The sequence below is a fragment of the Pristis pectinata genome, chromosome 35 (genome assembly GCF_009764475.1).
Source record: "Pristis pectinata isolate sPriPec2 chromosome 35, sPriPec2.1.pri, whole genome shotgun sequence".
NCBI lineage: Eukaryota > Metazoa > Chordata > Chondrichthyes > Rhinopristiformes > Pristidae > Pristis > Pristis pectinata.
In genome coordinates, this window is record NC_067439.1 from 10257827 (window position 1) to 10277946 (window position 20120).

Genomic DNA, 20120 nt, shown 5'->3' on the forward strand with positions numbered 1-20120 from the left:
CAGCTGAAGATCAGCGTCCATTGCCCGTGTGAAGCCGGTGCTTCCAAAGAAAGAAAAAATCTCCAGCTAAAATTTTTCGGTAATGATACCACCCTGTCTTCATTGCAATGTTACCAGAATTAAAATGTTATTTTATCTTTCCAATCATCTCTTCCTCCAACAGTGGGTGTCTGGAAAATACCCGTCATCCACTGAATAAGGGTGAGGACTATATTGAAACAAAAAATACTGCAGATACTGGAAACCTGAAATAAAACATTGAGTGCTGGAAACACTCAGCAGGTCAGGCAGCATCTGTGGAAAGAGAAACAGAGTTAATGTTCCTGGCCAAAGTCTCTTCATCAGAACTGGGGAAGAGAGATAAAAGAGAAGGTAGTTTTAAGGGGGTGGGAGGGTGAAAGGGAAAGGGGAATATCTGTGAGAGGGTGAGGCCAGGGTTGCGATGGGGATAAGTTGTCCAGTCAAATGGGTTAAGGGGATTAAGTAGGTAGATAATACAAACTAGGAAGCATAATGCTGTGACATTCAGGGCTGTGGGACTTGTCCAATAAAATCAGCCAATATTAAGGCAGTTGGACTATTTTGTTGGCTTATTGGAGAGGGTTGTTAGCATTCTATCTATAAACTCCCCACAACCCAGGGACCACCTCATCATTACTCCTCAGTTAGATCCCAGACCGTATCTGCTTTGCTACCCTAAAGCAAACCCCCCCGAACCCCTGGATCAGATCCCAGCATATAACTCACTCCTGGATTATTGTTATTCTGTATATAAACCCCGAACCCTCGGATTAGATCTCAGCCTGTAACTCACTCCCAGTCATGTTATTCGATATACAAATTACCTGAACTCCTGGATTAAATTCCAGCCTGTAACTCACCCCTGGGTATCTGTTAATCTATATATAAACACCCGAACTCTTGATTAGATTCCAGGCTGTAACTCACTTCTGGGCACCTGTTATTATATATATATATGTAAATACCTGAACCACTTGATTAGATTCCAGCCATTCCTCACTCCCAGGTTTCTGTTATTCTATATATATATAAAAACCCATGGACTACTGGAGTAAATGCCAGCCTGTAACTCACCTCTGGGTATCTGTTATTCTATATATAAACTTTTAACTTTGCTCTGGGATTTGAACAATTCAAGGTTTTGGTACGGGCCAGTGCCTGCTGAAGGTTCACTGTGCATTAGTCAGTGGGGATGGGCAGGAGAGAGAAGGGTCTGAGCAGGGGGATGTCGGTGGACTGGGTGGTTGATGCAGGGGGCGGGATTGTCTCGGTGGGGTCCCGTCATGCCTTTAACTCCTTCCGTTTGAACACAGGCTCGGCGCGGGGAGATATGGCGGCTCTCTCCCAGAGGAGCCAGAAGGTGCCGCACATCCTCATCATGTCCACCCCAACCACCAGGGCAGAGACACACAGCCGAAGAAAGCGCAACGTCAACACTGACTACTGCTTCTCGTAGGTGAAACCTCCTGATATGGTGGCCCATTACTTAATCCATCTCCTGGCTGACCTCCTCTGCTCCAACCCCTGACCTGGGAAGCCATTCAGCCCTTCTGTCTCTGCTATCCAGTTAGAACCATATGGAGCAAACTCCATAGCTCCCTAGAAGTAGCACCAGAAGGTAGATAGGGTGACACAGAAAGCGTTATGCCATGCTTGCCTTCATCAGCCAGGGCGTTGAGTATAAAAGTCGGGAAGTCATGTTGCAGCTGTATTAAACTTTAAAATTCAGATCCCTAAAGGTGGCAGCAGAGGTGGTGAAGAAGCTGTCCAGGGATGCTTGCCTTCATTAACCAGGGCATAGAATACAAGAGCAGGGAAGTTATGGTACAAACTGTGTAAATCATAGGTTGGGCCACAGCTGGACCTCTGTGTGCAGGTCTGGTTGTCACACTATAGGAAGGACATGATGTCTCCGCCCCGGCTGGGGCGCTGGTCAGGTCTGCTCCGGGCGATCTCGTACCGGGGCAGGGGCGCTGGTCATCAACCAGCTGGTGGCCTCCATGCTGTGGTACCGGCTGGCCACCCTGGTGCCGCCCAATGTCTTTGTCGCCACCACCCAGAGGAGGTTGACGGACTTCTTCTGGGGCGGCCGGAGGCACTGGGTCTCTGCGGCGGTTCTGAGTCTGCCATTGGCGGAGGGGGGGTCAGTCGCTGGTGTGCGTGCGTACCCAGCTGGCGGCCCTCCGCCTCCGGGCGCTGCAGAGATACCTGTATACCGAGCACCCCCCGTGGTAGCATGCGCTGGCCACTATTACCTCAGCTGGGGACGCTGCCTCCAGGAGGGGGCGCGTCTCCTGGCGGCGGGCGGCGGCCGTGCCACTCTGTGGGAGCTGCCCGGGTTCTACTGGGATCTGATGCGGGTGTGGGGCGTGGTGTTGTGTGGCGAGCGCGTGGCCACTCCCCCTCTGGTTGCGGCGGGCGCCGGAGGGGGGGGTGGGGGGTCCTGGCTGCACCGGTGCCCGCCCTGCCGGAGTTGCTGGTCGGGCCCAGGGCCCGGCGTCTCTCGCAGGAGGCAGCGCGACACGACCTGAGCCGCCTGGAGGACACACCGAAGGTGCCGTTCCACAAGGCGCTGAGGCATTTCTTGTACAGGCCGCTCCTGCACACTTTTCACTTCCTCACCCTGCTCTGCCAGCCGGACACGCTGTGGCAGTCTGTCTTGCCGGCAGGTGGCGAGGGTGGTCCCCGGTGGAGGTCTCTCTACACGGGAGTCCTCCCGCTGTACATCAGGGACCTGGGGTGGAGGGTGTTGCACCGGGCTGTGCCGTGCAACCGATTTTTGAGCCAGTTCACCGACACCTCGGCCATCTGTCACTTCTGTGGCCAGGAGGAGGCGGTGTACCACGCGTACGTAGAGTGCGAGAGGTTGCAGCCCCTCTTTGCATATCTAAAGGGGCTGCTGCTCAAGTTCTGGCTGCACTTCAGCCTGACGCTGTTGGTTTATGGGCACCCAGTGCGGCGCGGGGCGGGGCGTACGGAGGATCTCCTGGTGGGTCTTCTGCTGGGCCTGGCCAAGCTGGTCATCCACGGGACGCGGCGGTGGGCGGCCGACGGTACCAGCTGGTCTGCCTGCCTGCCTGTCTTACGTGCTTACGTGCGCACGCGGGTGTGTTTAGAGAGGGAGCACCTGGTTTCCGCGGGCACCCTGGCTGAGCTCCATGCTCGGTGGGCCCCTCAGGGGATCGCGTGTGTCGTGGACGGTACAAACGCGACCCTTATTTGAAGTGTTGCGTGTTGTGTTAACGGATGTAGTGTTGCGTGTGTGTTTCATTAGTATTAGTTTGCATTCTCTACTGTAGTATGTCGTTGCTTAGTTTCTTTTCTGTATTAGATGTAGTGTATTGACTGGTTGTCTTTTTGTAGTGCTGTTAGTGAATAAATGTTTATATAATTAAAAAAAAGGACATGATTGCACTGGAGAGGGTGCAGAGGTGATCCACCGGGATGTTATGCGGGATGGAAGGTTTCAGTTATAAGGCGAGACTGGATATGTCAGGCTTACTTTCCTTGGAGCAGAAGAGGCTGAGAGGGGATCTGGTCGAGGTGTACAAAAATGAGGAGGGGTACAGACAGGGTTGACAGTCGGAATCTGTCCTCCAAAGCAGAGGTATCTAAAGGGTCTGGGTTTAGGGTAAAGTGTAAGAGGTTTAGATGGGATCTGAGGAGGAATTATTTCACCCAGAGGGTGGCTGGAATCGCGAGCACACTGCCTGAAGGGTGGTGGAGGCAGAGACTCTCACAACAGTTAGAAAACGCCTGCTCACGCACTTGAATGGTCAGGGTATTGTAGGCTGTGGACCAAGTGCTGGGATATGGGATGAGTGTACATGGATACTTGATGGTTGGCATGGACAAGTTGGGCCAAAGGGCCTGTTTTTGGGCTGTATGACTCTACATCTTTAGTTGGAGAGTACAGGAATCTGTGAGGTTTGTTGGGTTGTGGAGATGACGGGAACCAGGTGGATCCAGGCCAGCAGAACTGGTTAGGATTGGTCTTACCTGCGACACAAATGTTGAGTGATTTATCCAGCCCAATGTCGAGGCTCAGGGTTGAGCAGGTTTGTGAGTGCAGTTGCCTTGTTGAGTGCTCTGATGAAGCCTTTCTATTCTGATCCATGCCAACAGTTCCACTGAGGAGAACTGCTGTGTCCGCCCCATGTACATTGATTTTCGGAAGGACCTGGGCTGGAAGTGGATTCATGAACCCAAGGGGTACCAGGCCAACTTCTGCATGGGACCCTGTCCGTACATCTGGAGCACAGATACCCAGCATACAATGGTAAGGTACAGCAGTGTCACTAACAGTCGCGCACCCTGCCAAATATTACTCTTCGCATGATGCACTTTACAACCCGCGCTGTCAACAGTGATGTTAACACAGGATAAAGCATTTCCTCAAACACTCTCATTTCAGGAGCACAGTGTCTGTACAAGAGCTCAGGGCAGGGAGAGCATGGTTAGATCCATGGTGAAGCTCCCTCTACACTGTCCCATCACACACTCTCACGGCAGGGTCACCACCAGTTAGGTAGACCGTCCCATTGCGCATTCCTGGGGCAGGGTTACCACCAATTATGTAGAGTGAAACTCCTGCACTGTGCCGTCATGTACTCCCAGGGCAAGGATGGCACAGGTTAGATATAGACTGAAGCCTCTACACTGTCCCATCACACACTCCCAGGGCAAGGAGAGCATGAGTTAGATCCATGGCGAAGCTCCCTCTACACTGTCCCGTCACGCATTCTCAGGGCAGGGACAGCACAGGTTAGATATCGAATGAAAACTCCTTCTACTCTGTCCTATCAAACACACCAAGGGCAGGGTCTGAATGAGTTAAATACAGAGTAAAGCTCTCTCTACACTCTCCCATTGAGTACTGCAAGGGCAGGTACAGCACAGGTTATAAACGGAGTAAATGTCTGAACTGTTTGGAGTGAGATGTCTCTGATATGTTCTACAGATTTGTTGGACATGACAAATAACTAATTAGTTCTGCCTCTCCTTGGCTTTCAAAGGCAATCTGTACTTCCCTCAATCCTTTTATTCCCCAGCAATATGTTTGCCTGAACTCCAGACCTGTCAGTATTTCACACCGGTTGGTGAATTTGTTCCCTGAAGCTGCAGTTCTTTCGATTTAGCAGAGTCACTAAGGTGATTAGCACGCAGGAATTAATCCTGTTCGCCTGCTGTCATCCTCTGCTCACACCCACCATCCGTGGGGCTGAGCAGGGAATGTCATTTGCTTAAAGAGGGGTTGTTTAACCACATACCTCATGCAAACACACTAGCTCGTGAAGCAGAAGTGGTTTAATCTCCCTGGAGGGTCCCGAACTGGGGGGGCGGGGGGGTGGTGTGGGGGCAGAGTCTCCATATAAGGGAGTCAGTCATTTCAAACTGCATTTTTTCTCTGTAACTATAACACTACATTCTGCATTTTTTTTCTTTTGTACTACCTTGATGTACTTAGGTATGGAATGATCTGTCTGGATGGCATGCAAACAAAAGCTTTCAGACCATAAAATGAGGCCATTCGGTCCATCGAGTCTGCTCCGCCATTCAATCATGACTGATCTTTTTTCTCTCAACTCCTATTCTCCTGCCTTCTCCCCATAACCCCTCACCAATCAAGAACCTATCAACCTCTGCCTTAAATACACCCAATGACTTGGCTTCCACAGACCTCCGTGGCAACGAATTCCACAGATTCACCACCCTCTGGCTGAAGAAATTCCTCCTCATCTGAGTTTTAAAGGGATGTCCCTTTATTCTGAGGCTGTGCCCTCAGATCCAAGACTTTCCTACTGATGGAAACATCTTCTCCACGTCCACTCTATCCAGGCCTTTGAGCATTCAGTAGGTTTCAATGAGATCCCCCCTCATCCTTCCAAGCTCCATTGAGTACAGGGCCAGAGACATCAAACGCTCCTTCACTGTATCTTGATACATGTGACAATAATAAACCAATTACCAATTAGAGGGTTGTAAATTTTTGGAGTCTACTCCAGGATTCTGGAATGCCAGTCACTGTTTATATCTTTGGACACTTTGAGGATCAGTCAGGACAGAGGTTTGAGGACATAAATGATCTTGGTTAATAAGTGTGAGGAGCTAATTACGTATATTCACCGGGGCCCCTTTGTGTGGCGTAAGGTTTGGTACTGGGCAGTACACTAACTGAGGCCTTCCCCTAACCATGGTTTTAACCATAGAACCATAGAACCATACAGCACAAAACAGGCCCTTCGGCCCACTGTGTCGTGCCGTCCATCAGACCACCCTCACACTACCTAACCCCTTCCTCCTGCCTATCCCTCTATCTCACGTTCCTCCATATGCCTATCCAACAAGCTCTTGAACCTGTTCAATGTATCTGCCTCCACCACCACCCCAGGCAGTGCATTCCATGCACCAACCACTCTCTGGGTGAAAAACCTCCCTCTGACATCTCCCCTGAACCTCCCACCCATAACCTTAAAGCCATGACCTCTCGTCTTGAGCATTGGTGCCCTGGGAAGGAGGCGCTAACTGTCTACTCTATCTATTCCTCTCAATATTTTATATACCTCTATCATGTCTCCTCTCATCCTCCTCCTTTCCAGTGAATAAAGCCCTAGCACCTTAAGCCTCTCCTCATATTCAATACTCTCCAATCCAGGCAGCATCCTGGTAAATCCCCTCTGCACCCTCTCCAATGCCTCCACATCCTTCCTATAATGAGGCGACCAGAACTGAACACAGTACTCTAAGTGTGGCCTAACTAGAGTTTTGTAAAGCTGCATCATAACCTCGCGGCTCTTAAACTCAATCCCGCGATTTATGAAAGCCAACATCTCATTGGCCTTCTTAACTGCTCTTTCCACCTGTGAGGCAACTTTCAATGAACTGTGAATATGAACCCCCAGATCCCTCTGCTCCTCCACACTGCCAAGTACCTTGCCGTTTACCCTGTACTCTGCCCTGGAGTTTGTCCTTCCAAAGTGTACCACCTCACACTTCTCCAGATTGAACTCCATCTGCCACTTGTCAGCCCAGCTCTGCATCCTATCAATATCCCTCTGTAAGCTCCGACAGCCCTCCACACTATCCACAACACCGCCTATCTTAGTGTCGTCCGCAAACTTACTAACCCAGCCCTCCACCCCCTCATCTAAGTCATCTATAAATATCACAAAAAGTAGAGGTCCCAGAACCGATCCCTGCGGGACACCACTAGTCACTGCCTTCCAATCCGAGGGCACTCCTTCCACCACAACCCTCTGCTTTCTACATGCAAGCCAATTCCTAATCCACACAGCCAAGCTTCCTTGGATCCCTCGGCCTCTGACCTTCTGAAGAAGCCTACCATGAGGAACCTTATCAAATGCCTTACTAAAATCCATGTAAACCACATCCACCACACTGCCCTCATCAATATTCCTCGTCACCTCCTCAAAGAACTCTATCAGGCTTGTGAGGCAAGATCTTCCCTTCACAAAGCCATGCTGGCTGTCCCTAATCAGTCCATGATTCTCAAGGTGTTCATAAATCCTATCCCTTAGAATCCTTTGAGGGAGCCTCCTTATCCCGCTGTGAAACTGTAAACAGGCGTGGTGTTCTTGGGAGGAGTCCAACACTCATCCTGAAACCTAAAGCACTGATCAATGGTGAGCACATGGGGCTCGCTGTGAGCAGCAGCCATTAAAGAGAAGTTGTGTCACAGCTGGAACTCCCCCTGTTGATTCATCCTGTAAGTGGCTGGGTGCTGGGTAGCAGATGTGGTCATGGAGAGCAGAACTGAGCCGCTGAATTGTTCAGTTAGGAATGATTAGGTCGGGTTGGGAATTCTGTTTTGTCGGAACCTGACGGAGGGAGGGAGTGGGATGTAGTTCACAGTGGTAAGACGGGTCACTGATGGTGACACTGTACCCCAAGATAGGTACCTAGTGCACAGGGGCCCATGTACACCTTGCAGGGTTACACTCTCTCTCTCTCTCTCTCTCTCTCTCTCTCTCTCTCTCTCTCTCTCTCTCTCTCTCTCTCTCTCTCTCTCTCTCTCTCACACACACTCTCATACATGCATTCTCTCACGTGCACACCCTCTCTCTCTCCCTCTCTCTCTCTCACACACACATACCCACATACTATAGGACACACACTTTCTTACACACTCTCGCACACACGTATTCACTTACAGATACTCTCTCACACACTAACAAACACACACACACCCTCTCTCTCGCACACACACACACTCTCTCTTGCGCACACACACACTCCCTCCTTTGCACACACGCTCGAACATACACACACTCCTACTGGTGCACATACACAAATGCACATGCACATACACATGGGAACATACTCAAGCATGTCTACATGCCTGTGTGCATGCACACACAGGCATATACACATGTCCACACTCACACACACACAAAGTGGTACAAACACGTGTGTGCACATCGTTGCAGATACCATACTGACATCAGTTTACATGCACACACACACACGTCCCACCAGTGAAGCTGACGGCCCACGTACTTCTCTCAGCCCACCTGGGCTTCCTCTTTTCCTATCTTGAGTCCTGAAGAAGGGTCCTGACCCGAAACGTTGACCGCCTGCTTTTCTCCACGGATGCTGCCTGGCCTGCTGAGTTCCTCCAGCATCATTGTGTTTTTCATCTCGATTTCAGCATCTGCAGTCCTTTATTTCTCTAGGTTAGTTAGCTGTTTAATCATTAGTTTAGTTAGTTCAGCACAACATCGTGGGGTGAAGGGCCTGTTCCTGTGCTGTACTGTTCTATGCATTGCTGTAGACGTAATTCTTCTGCGCACTGTCCCATCACACACTCCCAGGGCAGAGACAGCCTGTAGTAGATACAGAGTGAAGCTCCTTCTACACTGTCCTGTAACACATTCCCAAGGCAGGGATAGCCCAGGTAAAGCCTCCACTCATATGATTGGACCCAAATTTAGCTGGGCATCTCCTCCTTTTCCAGGGTAATCCTTTTTTTTTCTTCTTGTTTCCTTTTCCAAAGGACATTAATTCAGTGATTACAGAATCACATTTACACTGCTCCACGATTCACACTATTTACAGTTTCAAATTATAACATGGTCATCACGATCCAGAATGCAGTCGAGCCCCTGAGGCACCCACCGGTCCCTGGAATCCCCCACTGTACCTGTGGATACAATGCTCCTTCTCCAGGGACACACGGGCACAGACATAACCCCGGAAAAGGGGGCAGGCAATCAGCTGGGGCAGAACTCCCAACTGCCCACCGCCGGGACCCGTGAATGGCCACCTTGGCCAGGTCCAGGGGCAGACACCTGGGTGCCGGACATCCAGTGGTATCGTGTGCTGACAACTGGCACTCCATTGGGTCTGACTGGGCATCCATACCACCTCAGACACAGGCCAGTATCCCTAATTACCTCTCCCAGCTGTGCACCCCATTACACCAAGGCCACTCCACATGAGGGATAAAAGCTGAAAATTAACACGGAGTTACCGTTTTGAAATTAATTTGCTCTTTGGGCTGGGATAAAGGTTTATTGTCCAGTGAGCCTGTATCCTGTCAGTAATGATTGGGACCAGAATAGTGCACTGCTGGTGAGTGATCAGTGTTCCTGATTAGTTTAATGTAACAAAAGTGCAGTAATGATGTATCGAGGAACATCGAGCCCTGTGTTTGCCCATCTTTTTCACACAAACTCACACACTCACATTCTCATGCACTCTCCCACGCACACTCACACACACTCTCATGCACTCTCACACACACTCTCACACACACACACACACTCACGCATACTCTCACACACCCTCACACACACACACTCACACACACACTCACTCTCTCATGCACTCACAAAAACATACACGCTCACTCTCTCATGCACCATCACACACTCACACTCTCACGCACTCTCACACACACGTTTTATCTCACACACACTCACACACTCTCACGCACTCACACACACACTCTCTCAGATACACACTCACACTCAGACACAGTCTCTCACACACACACACACACTCTCTCTCTCTCACACACACACACACACACACACACACACACACACACACACACACACACACACACACACTGATATCTGGAACGCGCTGCCAGAGGATGTGGTAGAATCCGATACAATTACTACGTTTGGGGAATTGATACAGACACTTTGATAGGCAAAGCATGGAAGGATATGGTCCTATTGTGGGGATCAGTGTAGGTGGGCAAAAGGCCGGCATGGACATGGTGGGCCGAAGGGCCTGCTCCTGTGCTGCACTACTCTGTGTGCATAAACATATAAAACTAACCATGTTGCCACCTCTCTCCTCCCCTCCACAGGTCCTGAGTTTGTACAATATGCACAACCCCGGAGCGTCTGCATCACCTTGCTGTGTCCCCAAGCTCCTCGAGCCCCTGACCATCCTCTACTACGTTGGACGGCAGGCCAAGGTGGAGCAGTTGTCCAATATGGTTGTGAAGTCATGCAAGTGCAGTTGAGGCCCAGTGATGGCCCAGTGCTGGCAGAGTCTTGAGTCATAAACAAAAGCAACTCAAAGGCCTCCTGACGGGTTATATCTGAACGGATAAAATCAGCACGTGGTAACTGTGAGAAAGTGGAGCTTTTCTTCATTTGTCCTTGTTTGGAGACTGGGAAAGATCATCTACTCATTCCCAGTAGAGACTCTGAACCCGTCCGACTCGCATCTGTATAGCTTTAGCCCACAGAGTGCCAGCTCCGATGCATATCTGAAGGCTAATTTTAGTGTTTTTAATATTTTTTTAAATGACAGAGATTCCTATAATTTATAAATTGAGAACTGTATTTGAACTGGTTTATTCCGGAGCCTGTCTAACATAGTCCCATGAGTTTGACACATTCCACCCCAAAGTGTTTCTCTCCTGAGCCTTAAAAGCCCCTATTGACTCACTGACTAAGAGTCTCAGAGAAATCTTCAACACTTTATCAATGCCTGGAGAGTCCCATTGAATTCCTGCAATGCTTCATACTGAAACGATTTTCCTAAGTGTGAAAACTACGAGCTTCTGATTGGGGATCAGGAGTTTGTGCAGCTGATGGATCGTTCTGCGGGATAACAGGACCAGGCCTGATTTCCCCTTCACAGCCATTCAGGCGATCAGCTCTAAAGGTAAAACAGACTTCCACTCGAGGAATAAATGCACCAAACATCTGCTTGTATGTGATAATAGAGCCACATCACACATACAGATATTGCATTGACATTTCGAAAGAAGGTTTATAGATCTAATAACACAACTGAACATAGTTTGGGCTTGAAGTTGAATCAAGGCCCTTTTCCTTCCCAACCTAGTTGGGTCGTTACTATATATTTCATTGGAATTCCTGGGCCTTTAATTGCAACAGGGCCCAAACTATACTGAGATGTAAAATGCTGGCATTTCTTGCTAAACTAATGTGGATCTACTAAATTAATTGAGGTGGCATGGTGGTGCTATAGGAAGGGTGTGATTAAGCTAGAGAGGGTGCAGAAAAGGTTTACAAGGATGTTGCCGGGACTGGAGGGCTTGAGTTATAAGGAGGGACTGGATAGGCCGGGACTGTTTTCCCTGGAGTGAAGGAGGCTGAGGGGTGACCTTATAGAGGTTTATAAGATCATGAGGGGCAGAGATAACCACAGTCTTTTTCCCAGGGTAGTGGAGTCTAAAACTGGAGGGCTAAGGTTCAAGGTGAGAGGGGAATAATTTAAAAGGGATCTGAGGGGCAGGTTTTTCACCCAGAGAGTGGTTGGTGCATGGAATGCCCTGCCTGGGGTGGTGGTGGAGGCTGATACGTTGGTCAAGTTCAAGAGGTTGTTAGATAAGCATATGGAGGAATTTAAGATAGAAGGATATGTGGGAGGAAGGGGTTAGATAGTCTTCGGAGTGGTTTGAAGGTTGGCACAACATGGAGGGCCGAAGGGCCTGTGAGACCTGGGTTCGATCCTGACCTCGGGCACTGCCTGTGTGGAGTTTGCACATTCTCCCTGTGACACAGGGATGTGGGTTTCCACCCCCTCCACCCCCCCCCCCCCCCCCACCCTGGGTGCTCTGGTTCCCTCCCACACCCAAAGATGTGCAGGTCGGGAAGTTAATTGGCCGCTGTAGATTGTCCCTCCTGTTTAAGTGGGTGGTTGATGATCAGAGCAGACTTGTTGGGCCGAAGGGCCTGTTTCTGTGCTGTGTAACTCTATGAACGTTCTGCCATGGTCCTCTGTGGGAGAAGAGGTCGGGCCAAGAAGTTGCTGAGGATGTTCTGAGCAGGGGGGGAAGGTTAAATTGGCACACGGCCCACTTGCGCACAATCTTAATCTTCCCCCTGCCTGCAAGGCTCTATGTGTCCAGGAAATGTTAATAGCATGATTGAGCAAAGGTTGAGTGGGCCTGATGTAGGCTGTAGGTCAGGTGATAATGGTAACTGCCTGAAGGCTCAGATCCACCGTGCAGCCACCTGTGGGTTCTGGAATGCTACAACCTTGACTTGTCCCAGAGGAAGGTGGAAGGTCCTATTTCCTGCTTTCTGCCTCCATTCCCCAGCCTCGACGCACAAACAGCAGCCACTCCTGCGATGCCCAACGAACTGTCTGTGCGTTTAACAGAGCAAAGCCCAGGGACTGCAGAGACGTTCACACCGGGCCTGGCCTCATTTGATGGTTGAAAGTGTAGCTTTCAGTGATGCAGTGATGGACAGGGGAACCAGGACGGCACAGTGGCACAGCCAGTAAAGCCGCTGCCTTGTAGCTCTAACGACCCAGGTTCGATCCTGACCTCAGGCACTGTCTGTGTAGAGCTTGCACGTTCTCCCTGTGACTGCGTGGGTTTCCCCCAGGTGCTCTGGTTTCCTCCCACATTCCAAAGACGTGCGGGTTGGGAGGTTGATTGGCCACTGTAGATGGTCCTTGCAACTACGGGGGTTTCCCCAGGGTGCTCCAGTTCCCTCCCACATCCCAACGAGCTGCTGGTGGACCAAGCGGCTGCTGTAAATTACCCTTAATGTAACTGGGTGGCAGGGGAACCAGGGTTGAGTTAATGAGTCTGTGAGAGAGAATAGAACATGGAACATAGAACAGTACAGCACAGGACAGGCCCTTCGGCCCACCATGTTGTGCCGACATAGCTAATCCCTCCCACCTACAGAATACCCATATCCCTCTATTTTCCTCTCATTCATGTGCCCATCCAAGCCCCTCTTAAATGCCCCCAATGAATTTGCCTCCACCACCCTATCAGGCAATGCGTTCCAGGCATCCACCACTCTCTGAGTAAAAAACGTACCCCTCGCGTCTCTTCTGAACCTACCCCCCTCACCTTAAGTGCATACCCTCTGGTATTGGATGTCTCAATAATGGGAAAAAGATATTGCTTGTCCACCCTGTCTATGCCCCTCATAATTTTATACACTTCCAACAGATCACCCGTCAGCCTCCCCTGCTCCAGAGAAAAGAGCCCAAGTTTGTCCAGCCTCCTGATAGCACATGCCCTCTAACCCAGGCAGCGTCCGGGTGAACCTCTTCTGCACCCTCTCTAAAGCCTCGACATCCTTCCTATAGTGAGGTGACCAGAATTGCACGCAATGCTCTGAACATGGCCTAACCAGAGTTCCATAGAGATGCAATAGGTTGCAGGGAAACAAATGGGGAGATGGTGGGATTGTTTTGAAGGCTGGTACAGACTTAAATAGGCCAAATGTCTTCCTTCTATAACAAAGAGATGGAACTTCTCCTCCAGCTACAAGCCATTGCAAATGTCCTCACCTTCACTGCCCTTCCAGAGGGTGAACTCCCAGCTCTTGATTTTTGTCCAAAGCATCCAGAGGGCATCCCACTGGTCTAAAGTTCCCCGAGCTTGGGTGATGGACAGAAGGTGTGTTGGACCAGGCCCAGGATGGTTCCTGACCACCAGAGATCTCCGCAGCAAGATGGCATCTTGCTGGCGGCCATTTCCCTTCCTCAGTCCGATTAGGTGCAGCGGAACGGGAAAATGTTAGACCAGAGGTTATTCCAACACTGCTCAGCATCTCCCTCGAAGTGAGGGCCTTTCAGCCTTCTGAGGGTCCTCAATCAGAGGGGTGGGGGTGATCAGGAGATCTGACCACAGCACCGTCCACCCCTCAGCCCTTGGAATCTTTGTTAGTCACCCGGCAACAGGGGACGGAACCAGCTGATGCCCCTCACTGAGGGGGCGCCTGACACCAGTGGGTATCAAGAGCCCTGGTATTGAGAGCTGGCAGTTTGTCCTTTGGGAGGGCAGGGAAAGGGAGAGAGAGTCATGGAGTAATACAGCATGGAAACAGGCCCTTCGGCCCAACTTATCCATGCCCACCAAGGTCCCATTTGACGCTGACAGAAGTGACTGGAGATGCTGGAATCTGGAGGAACACACAGTCTGCTGGAGGAACTCAGCAGGTCAGGCAGCATCTGTGGAGGGAGGTGGACAGTCAATGTTCTGAGTTGAGATCTTCATCTGGACTGGGAGGTGATACCGTTTGGACATTAGCCAGTTGGAAGTCATGTTGATTTGTAAATAGGGAAGGTGTTCTGCCTATTAACTCCTTCCAGCCCCCTCCCCAGAGCCTCTCCTTATTTCCCTCAGCTTTAACCCGCCGAGAGATCTCAGCCCCTCCCATTCTTGCTTGTTTTTGACTTTAATCACCAGTTCCAAAGCCCCCATCTCTGGAATTCCTGCTCCCATTGCCCACTGACTATCTCTCTTCCCTTAAGCTGCTTCCCAAACCTGCCTCCTTGACCAAACCTTTGGTTATCCGTTCAAATCTCACCCTGCGTGCAGCCCAGAGTTTTAAACAACAAAGCTCCCGTGGCATTTTTTTATGTCATCGGTGCTATGTAAATGCAAGTTGTTATTGTTGAGTGACACCACTGGTTGCTGAAAGAGACGATGTTGTGGGATTGCAGGATTTCTTCTGGGGATGGGATACACCCACCATGACAGTCCAGATGTGGATTCAACTCCTGAACTAATGAAGCGACAAGTGTGAGAGAGGGGAAAGTTGTAGAGCTGCAGGAAAATAAGGGAAGGGTGTGATGGGATTGCTCTGCTGGGAGCTGGCATCGACACGATGGGCTGAACGGCCTTCTGTGTCGCGATTAAGTCAGGTCTTGCTTGCTGAGATCCAGTCTCAGACCCCTCTGCAATGAAACTCACTGCTTCTTTAAGAGGCCCCTTAACATCCATCTCACTGACTGAGCCTTTGATCATCTGTCCAAACCTTGCCTCTGAGGAGTGGGGTGTGGTGTTGTTCTTTGGCGAGGCCTCTACATCTAGGATTCTGAGAGCAAGAGGACCCTTAAGTATCAAGGCCAGTCGCTCAATAAACACACCGTTCAGGGACACTGTGTCAGGAGCAGGGATTAGCCACCGTGTAATTACTGGAGACGTAGGAGACTGCAGATGCTGGAATCTGGAGCAGCTGATAACCTGCTGGAGGAACTCAGCGGGTCGAGCAGCATCTGTGGGGGGAGAGGAATTGTCGGCGTTTCGGATCAAAACCCTGCATCAATTCCTGCTCGACCCACTGAGTTCCTCCAGCACATTCTTTGTGGCTCTTGTAGTTACTTCTGACTGTCCTCCAGCAGTTTTTAGGAGTTCAGTCTTTGGCCCAAAAATCAGGGTGGTACTGTGGAGCAGGGGGTAAAGCCGCCGCCTCAGTGCCAGAGACCCGGGTTCGATCCCGACCTCCGGCACTGTCTGTGTGGGGTTTGCACTTTCTCCCTGTGACCGCGTGGGTTTCCTCCCACATCCCAAAGACGTGAGGGTCGGGTTAATTGCCTCAAGTGTGTAAGTGAGTGGCAGTTGATGGGGAGAATAAAATGGGATCAGTGTAAATGGGTGTTTGATGGGGAGTGTGGACTCATTGCGGGGGTCACTGGGCCTTTCTCTGTGCTGTATGATTCCATGATTCACATCTGGAAGTACTTGGTCAATAGCACTGATGTGTCAGATTCATAACGTGACAAGGGTTAACTTTCCGAATATCCCACGCTGGGGCCTTGTCGGAACGTCGGCTCTCTCATGTTCCATGGGATACAATAGTGCAGTAGTGCATCCGTCCTTCATGTCGCCAGGACCCTACAGCTTGGACATCTTCTCCTCTGCTGGGAGAGCTCACTCCCTGTGTCCGTGGCTCAATCCGCACACAGTATTGACCGCAAGGAGAAACAAGAGGAAACCTCACTCTCCTGTACCTGACAGCGCTGGGCGTTGTTAGGTCAGACCCTCCCTATTGGGTGTCTCGCACTTCACTGGAGTGAAGTTCTAGTTATTTTAGAATTGCACTATAACATTTTGGACATGATGTAATATTTTGAAATGAGGATAATCTGAGACTATATGTAACGGTGTACAGGTTTCTTGGGTGGTGGAGTGCATGTCTGCGTGCGTGCGTGCGTGCGTGTGTGTGTGTGTGTGTGTGTGTCTTTCTCACAGTACTTTGAAACATAGGAACAGGAGAAAGTCCTCAGTCCCTCAGCTGTTCTGCCGACCACTAGGAGTAGCACTGATCTACAACATTTGTTCACACACCTTTGGCCCACAGAAGTATATCAATCTCTGATTTACAACCAACAATTGCACAGTAAAAGGGGGTGATTTATGATATTGCGTGCCAAGAGTAAGCCAAAGGCAAAATATTGTATCAATAATACATTGATAGGCTCCCCAATGAAGTGTGTTTTCAGTTGTGTAAAAGGTGAGATTCCAGGAGCTCCACGTAAATATGTTTGAATTTCCTTTTTTATGCTACTGAACCGTAAAATACTGTTTCACAATGAAATGGCAAACATTCTCCCTGGTTCCTTGGCTGCTGGGTAACCAATCTCTGGTCTCTATTATGTGTTGATTCAGTATTATCAAAGGTGATGTTGTCTGGTTAAAATGCACCCTCCACCCCTCCATGTTTTGATTATTTCAAATGTATCGAATCACATTTGTAAATAAATTACCAAATTTTACAAAGCTCTCTGGAATGTCTGTGCCTTGATCTGCCTGCCAGAAGTTGTACATGGTCTTGGAGTCATAGAGTTGAATAGCAAGGAAAATAATCTCTCAGCTCCTTGGATGGATATGGCGCAATCTGCTCAGCTTTTTCCCACAGGAATCAACTTCACGCCACGAATCAACCCAGTGAACCTTCTCAGAGCTGCCTCCAATGCAAGAACATCCCTCCTTAAATACGGAGACCCAAACTGTATACAGTGCTTCTCACAGAGGGCAGGAATCTCTGGAGTTCTCTCCCCTGTAGAGGTGTGGAGGCTTTGAACACTGGAGGTGTTTAAAGAGGTGGTAGATACATTTTTGAAAGATTGAGGAATTTAGGCCCTGTGGAACTGGGACAGAAGAGGAGTTGAGAGCCAGGGGAGATCAGCCATGATCATATTGAATAGCAGGACTGGCTTGAGGGGCCGAGTGGCCTACTCCTGCTCTTGTATTCTTGCCATAGAGTTACACAGCACAGAGGCCCTTCAGCCCAACTCATCCATGCCGATCAAGTTACCTTCCTGATCTAGTCCCATTTGCCTGCATCTGGCCCTTATCCCTCTAAACCTTTCCTATCCATGTACTTAAGATAAGATACCTTTATTAGTCACATGTACATTGAAACACACAGTGAAGTACATCTTTTTGCATTGTGTTCTGGGGGCAGCCCGCAAGTGTCACCACGCTTCCGGCGCCAACATAGCATGCCCACAACTTCCTAACCTGTACGTCTTTGGAATGCGGGAGGAAACCGGAGCACCCGGAGGAAACCCACACAGACACGGGGAGAACGTACAAACTCCTTACAGACAGTGGCGGGAATTGAACCCAGGTCGCTGGCGCTGTAAAGTGTTACGCTAACCGCTACACTACCGTGCCTGCCCTGTCCAAATGTTTTTTTAAACAATGTAATTACACCCACACCTACCACTTCCTCTGGCAGCTCGTTCCACATACCCACCACCCTGTGCCTGAAAAACTTGCCCCTCAGGTCCCCTTTAAATCTTTCCCCTCTCACCTTAAACCTGTGCCCTCTAGTTTTAGACTCCCCTCTACCTTGGAAAAGGACTGTGGCCATCCACATTATCGATGCCCCCCATGATTTTATAAACCTCTATAAGGTCACCCCTCAGCCTCCTTCGCTCCAGGGAAAATAGTTCCAGCCCTTCGATTTCTCTCATAACTCAAACCTTCCAGTCCTGGCAACATCCTTGGGAATCTTTTCTGCACCCTCTCTGGCTTAATCACATCCTTCCTGTGGTGTGGTGACCAGAACTGCACACGCTACTCCAGGTGTGGTCTCACCGATGTCCTTTACAGGTGTAACTTGATGTCCCAACTCTATTTTTTAACTTTTCCAAAGGAAATTCATTCAGTGATTACAGCATCACATTATTACAATATTACAGTGCTCCACAATCCACAATATTCACAGCTTCAAATTATAACACAGAGTTGTCTATCCAGAGCCCACTCGAGCCCCTGTGGTGTCCAGCGGTCACGGAAATCCCCCATTGTACCTGTGGATACCGTGTGCTCCTTCTCCAGGGACACACACGGGCACGGATGTAACCCCAGAAGAGGGGGCAGGCAATCGGCTTGAGCAAACACCCCAACTCTTTGTACTCGATGCCCCATCCGATGAAGGCAAGCCAGCCATACGTATGCCATTGTGTCCTGCAGTGTTAAAAACTCCCTTTAAAGTTTGTAGCATGACTTCCCGTTGAAGAAGGGAGATCCGTTAATGTCCTGGCGTGGTTCATGGGCACACCACCTGCTCCGAGGATTGTCAGTGCAAGGAAGTTCATGGTCTGCATCTCAGATTTGGGGCATCCTCTTGCTCTCTGCTTTGTTGCCCGTCAGCATCAGGGGTGAGATTTCCGGAGTGGGGGGTGGTGACAGAATGGGGATTGGGATCTGAATGCTCTTTCTCCACTCTATAATCTGGTTGTAATCACATCGCTGATTGTGGGAGCTTGCTGTGCATAAACAAGTTGCCTGTATTCCTGCACACGGAGGCCTTGCATCAATGGCGGAAGGAGTGCGCCACCTTACAGACTGCCCACTCACCCTCCCTGTGGGGACGTCCTGCCCCATCTGCAGAAGAGTCTTGTGGGTCCCACACTGGGTCCATCTGCCACCCGAGGACCCACAGAATCAGCACCAGAACAGGAGTAGGCCACTCAGCCCCTCAACCCTGTCCTGCCATTCAATAGGCCTGATCTACACTGGCCTCAACCCCTCTTCTGTGCCAGTTCCCCATAACCCTCGATCTTTCTAAAATGTATCTATCTCCACTTTACAAACGAAAGATCCAGTTTCCATTGGCCTCTGGGGTGGAGAATTGCAGAGGTTCACCACTCTGTGGGAAGAAATTTCTGCGTACCTCAATTTTAAATGGCCAGCCCCCTATTTTTGTAACTACATACCCTCTGCAAGACTCTCCCACTAGTGGAAACATTTCAACACCTACCCTGTCAAGCCCCCTCAATATCTTATGTCTCAATAAGATCAGCCCTCATCCTCCTCACCAAGGAACACAGACCCACCCTGCTTAGCCTCTCTTGATAGGACAACCCACTTATCCCAAGAATAAGCCTGGTGAGCCTCCATTGGGCTGTCTCCAATGCTTGAGTAAGGGGACCAGAACTGTGAACAGTACTCCAGCTACAGCCTCACCAACACCCTGTACAACTGTAACAAGGCCTCCCTATTGCTAAACTCCAACCTGTTTGCAACTAAAACCACAGTGTCATGTTGGAAGTAAGTTATCCTTGAACTTGGGGGATTGTAAAAAGAGGAGCAGAAATTTCCTGCAGGTAAAGTCTTTCATTTGAGGTGAAATGCCCCGTGTGGTTTGGGGGCAGCTTAAAGTGTTCCATTGATGTGAATTTCTGTTTTTAATTAGTCCAGTTCAATTCCTTACATTTCTGAAACTTGTTCCCATTCTTTCCAGACTCCGCTCTTATACATCTGTTGGATAAACATCGGGCTAAGAGAGACTTTTTAGAACTTAGAAGAATCTCTGTCTATGGAGATGGAGCAGGAAACTTGGAGATGAGGCTCAGATCAGAATCAACTGAGATCTTAT

At 49.8% G+C, this 20120-nt stretch overlaps 1 protein-coding gene across 1 annotated transcript; it reads left to right on the forward strand.

Annotated features, from left to right (window-relative positions):
- Positions 1-1345: 1345 nt before the first annotated feature.
- LOC127586377 (transforming growth factor beta-1 proprotein-like) lies at positions 1346-16993 on the forward strand. The gene is made up of 3 exons (XM_052044294.1): positions 1346-1473; positions 4147-4300; positions 10361-16993. Exons 1-3 carry the CDS (start codon positions 1352-1354, stop codon positions 10517-10519), a joined length of 435 nt encoding a protein of 144 aa, XP_051900254.1. The 5' UTR covers positions 1346-1351; the 3' UTR covers positions 10520-16993.
- The last annotated feature ends 3127 nt before the right edge of the window (positions 16994-20120 follow it).

What these genes read in the sequence shown, in the direction of transcription:
- LOC127586377 (XM_052044294.1), top strand. Translation starts at nt 1,352, where the DNA reads ATGGCGGCTCTCTCCCAGAGGAGCCAGAAGGTGCCGCACATCCTCATC. An exon ending in AACACTGACTACTGCTTCTC is followed by an intron (nt 1,474 to 4,146) that starts GTAGGTGAAACC and finishes CCATGCCAACAG; the next exon opens with TTCCACTGAGGAGAACTGCT. An exon ending in CAGATACCCAGCATACAATG is followed by an intron (nt 4,301 to 10,360) that starts GTAAGGTACAGC and finishes TCCCCTCCACAG; the next exon opens with GTCCTGAGTTTGTACAATAT.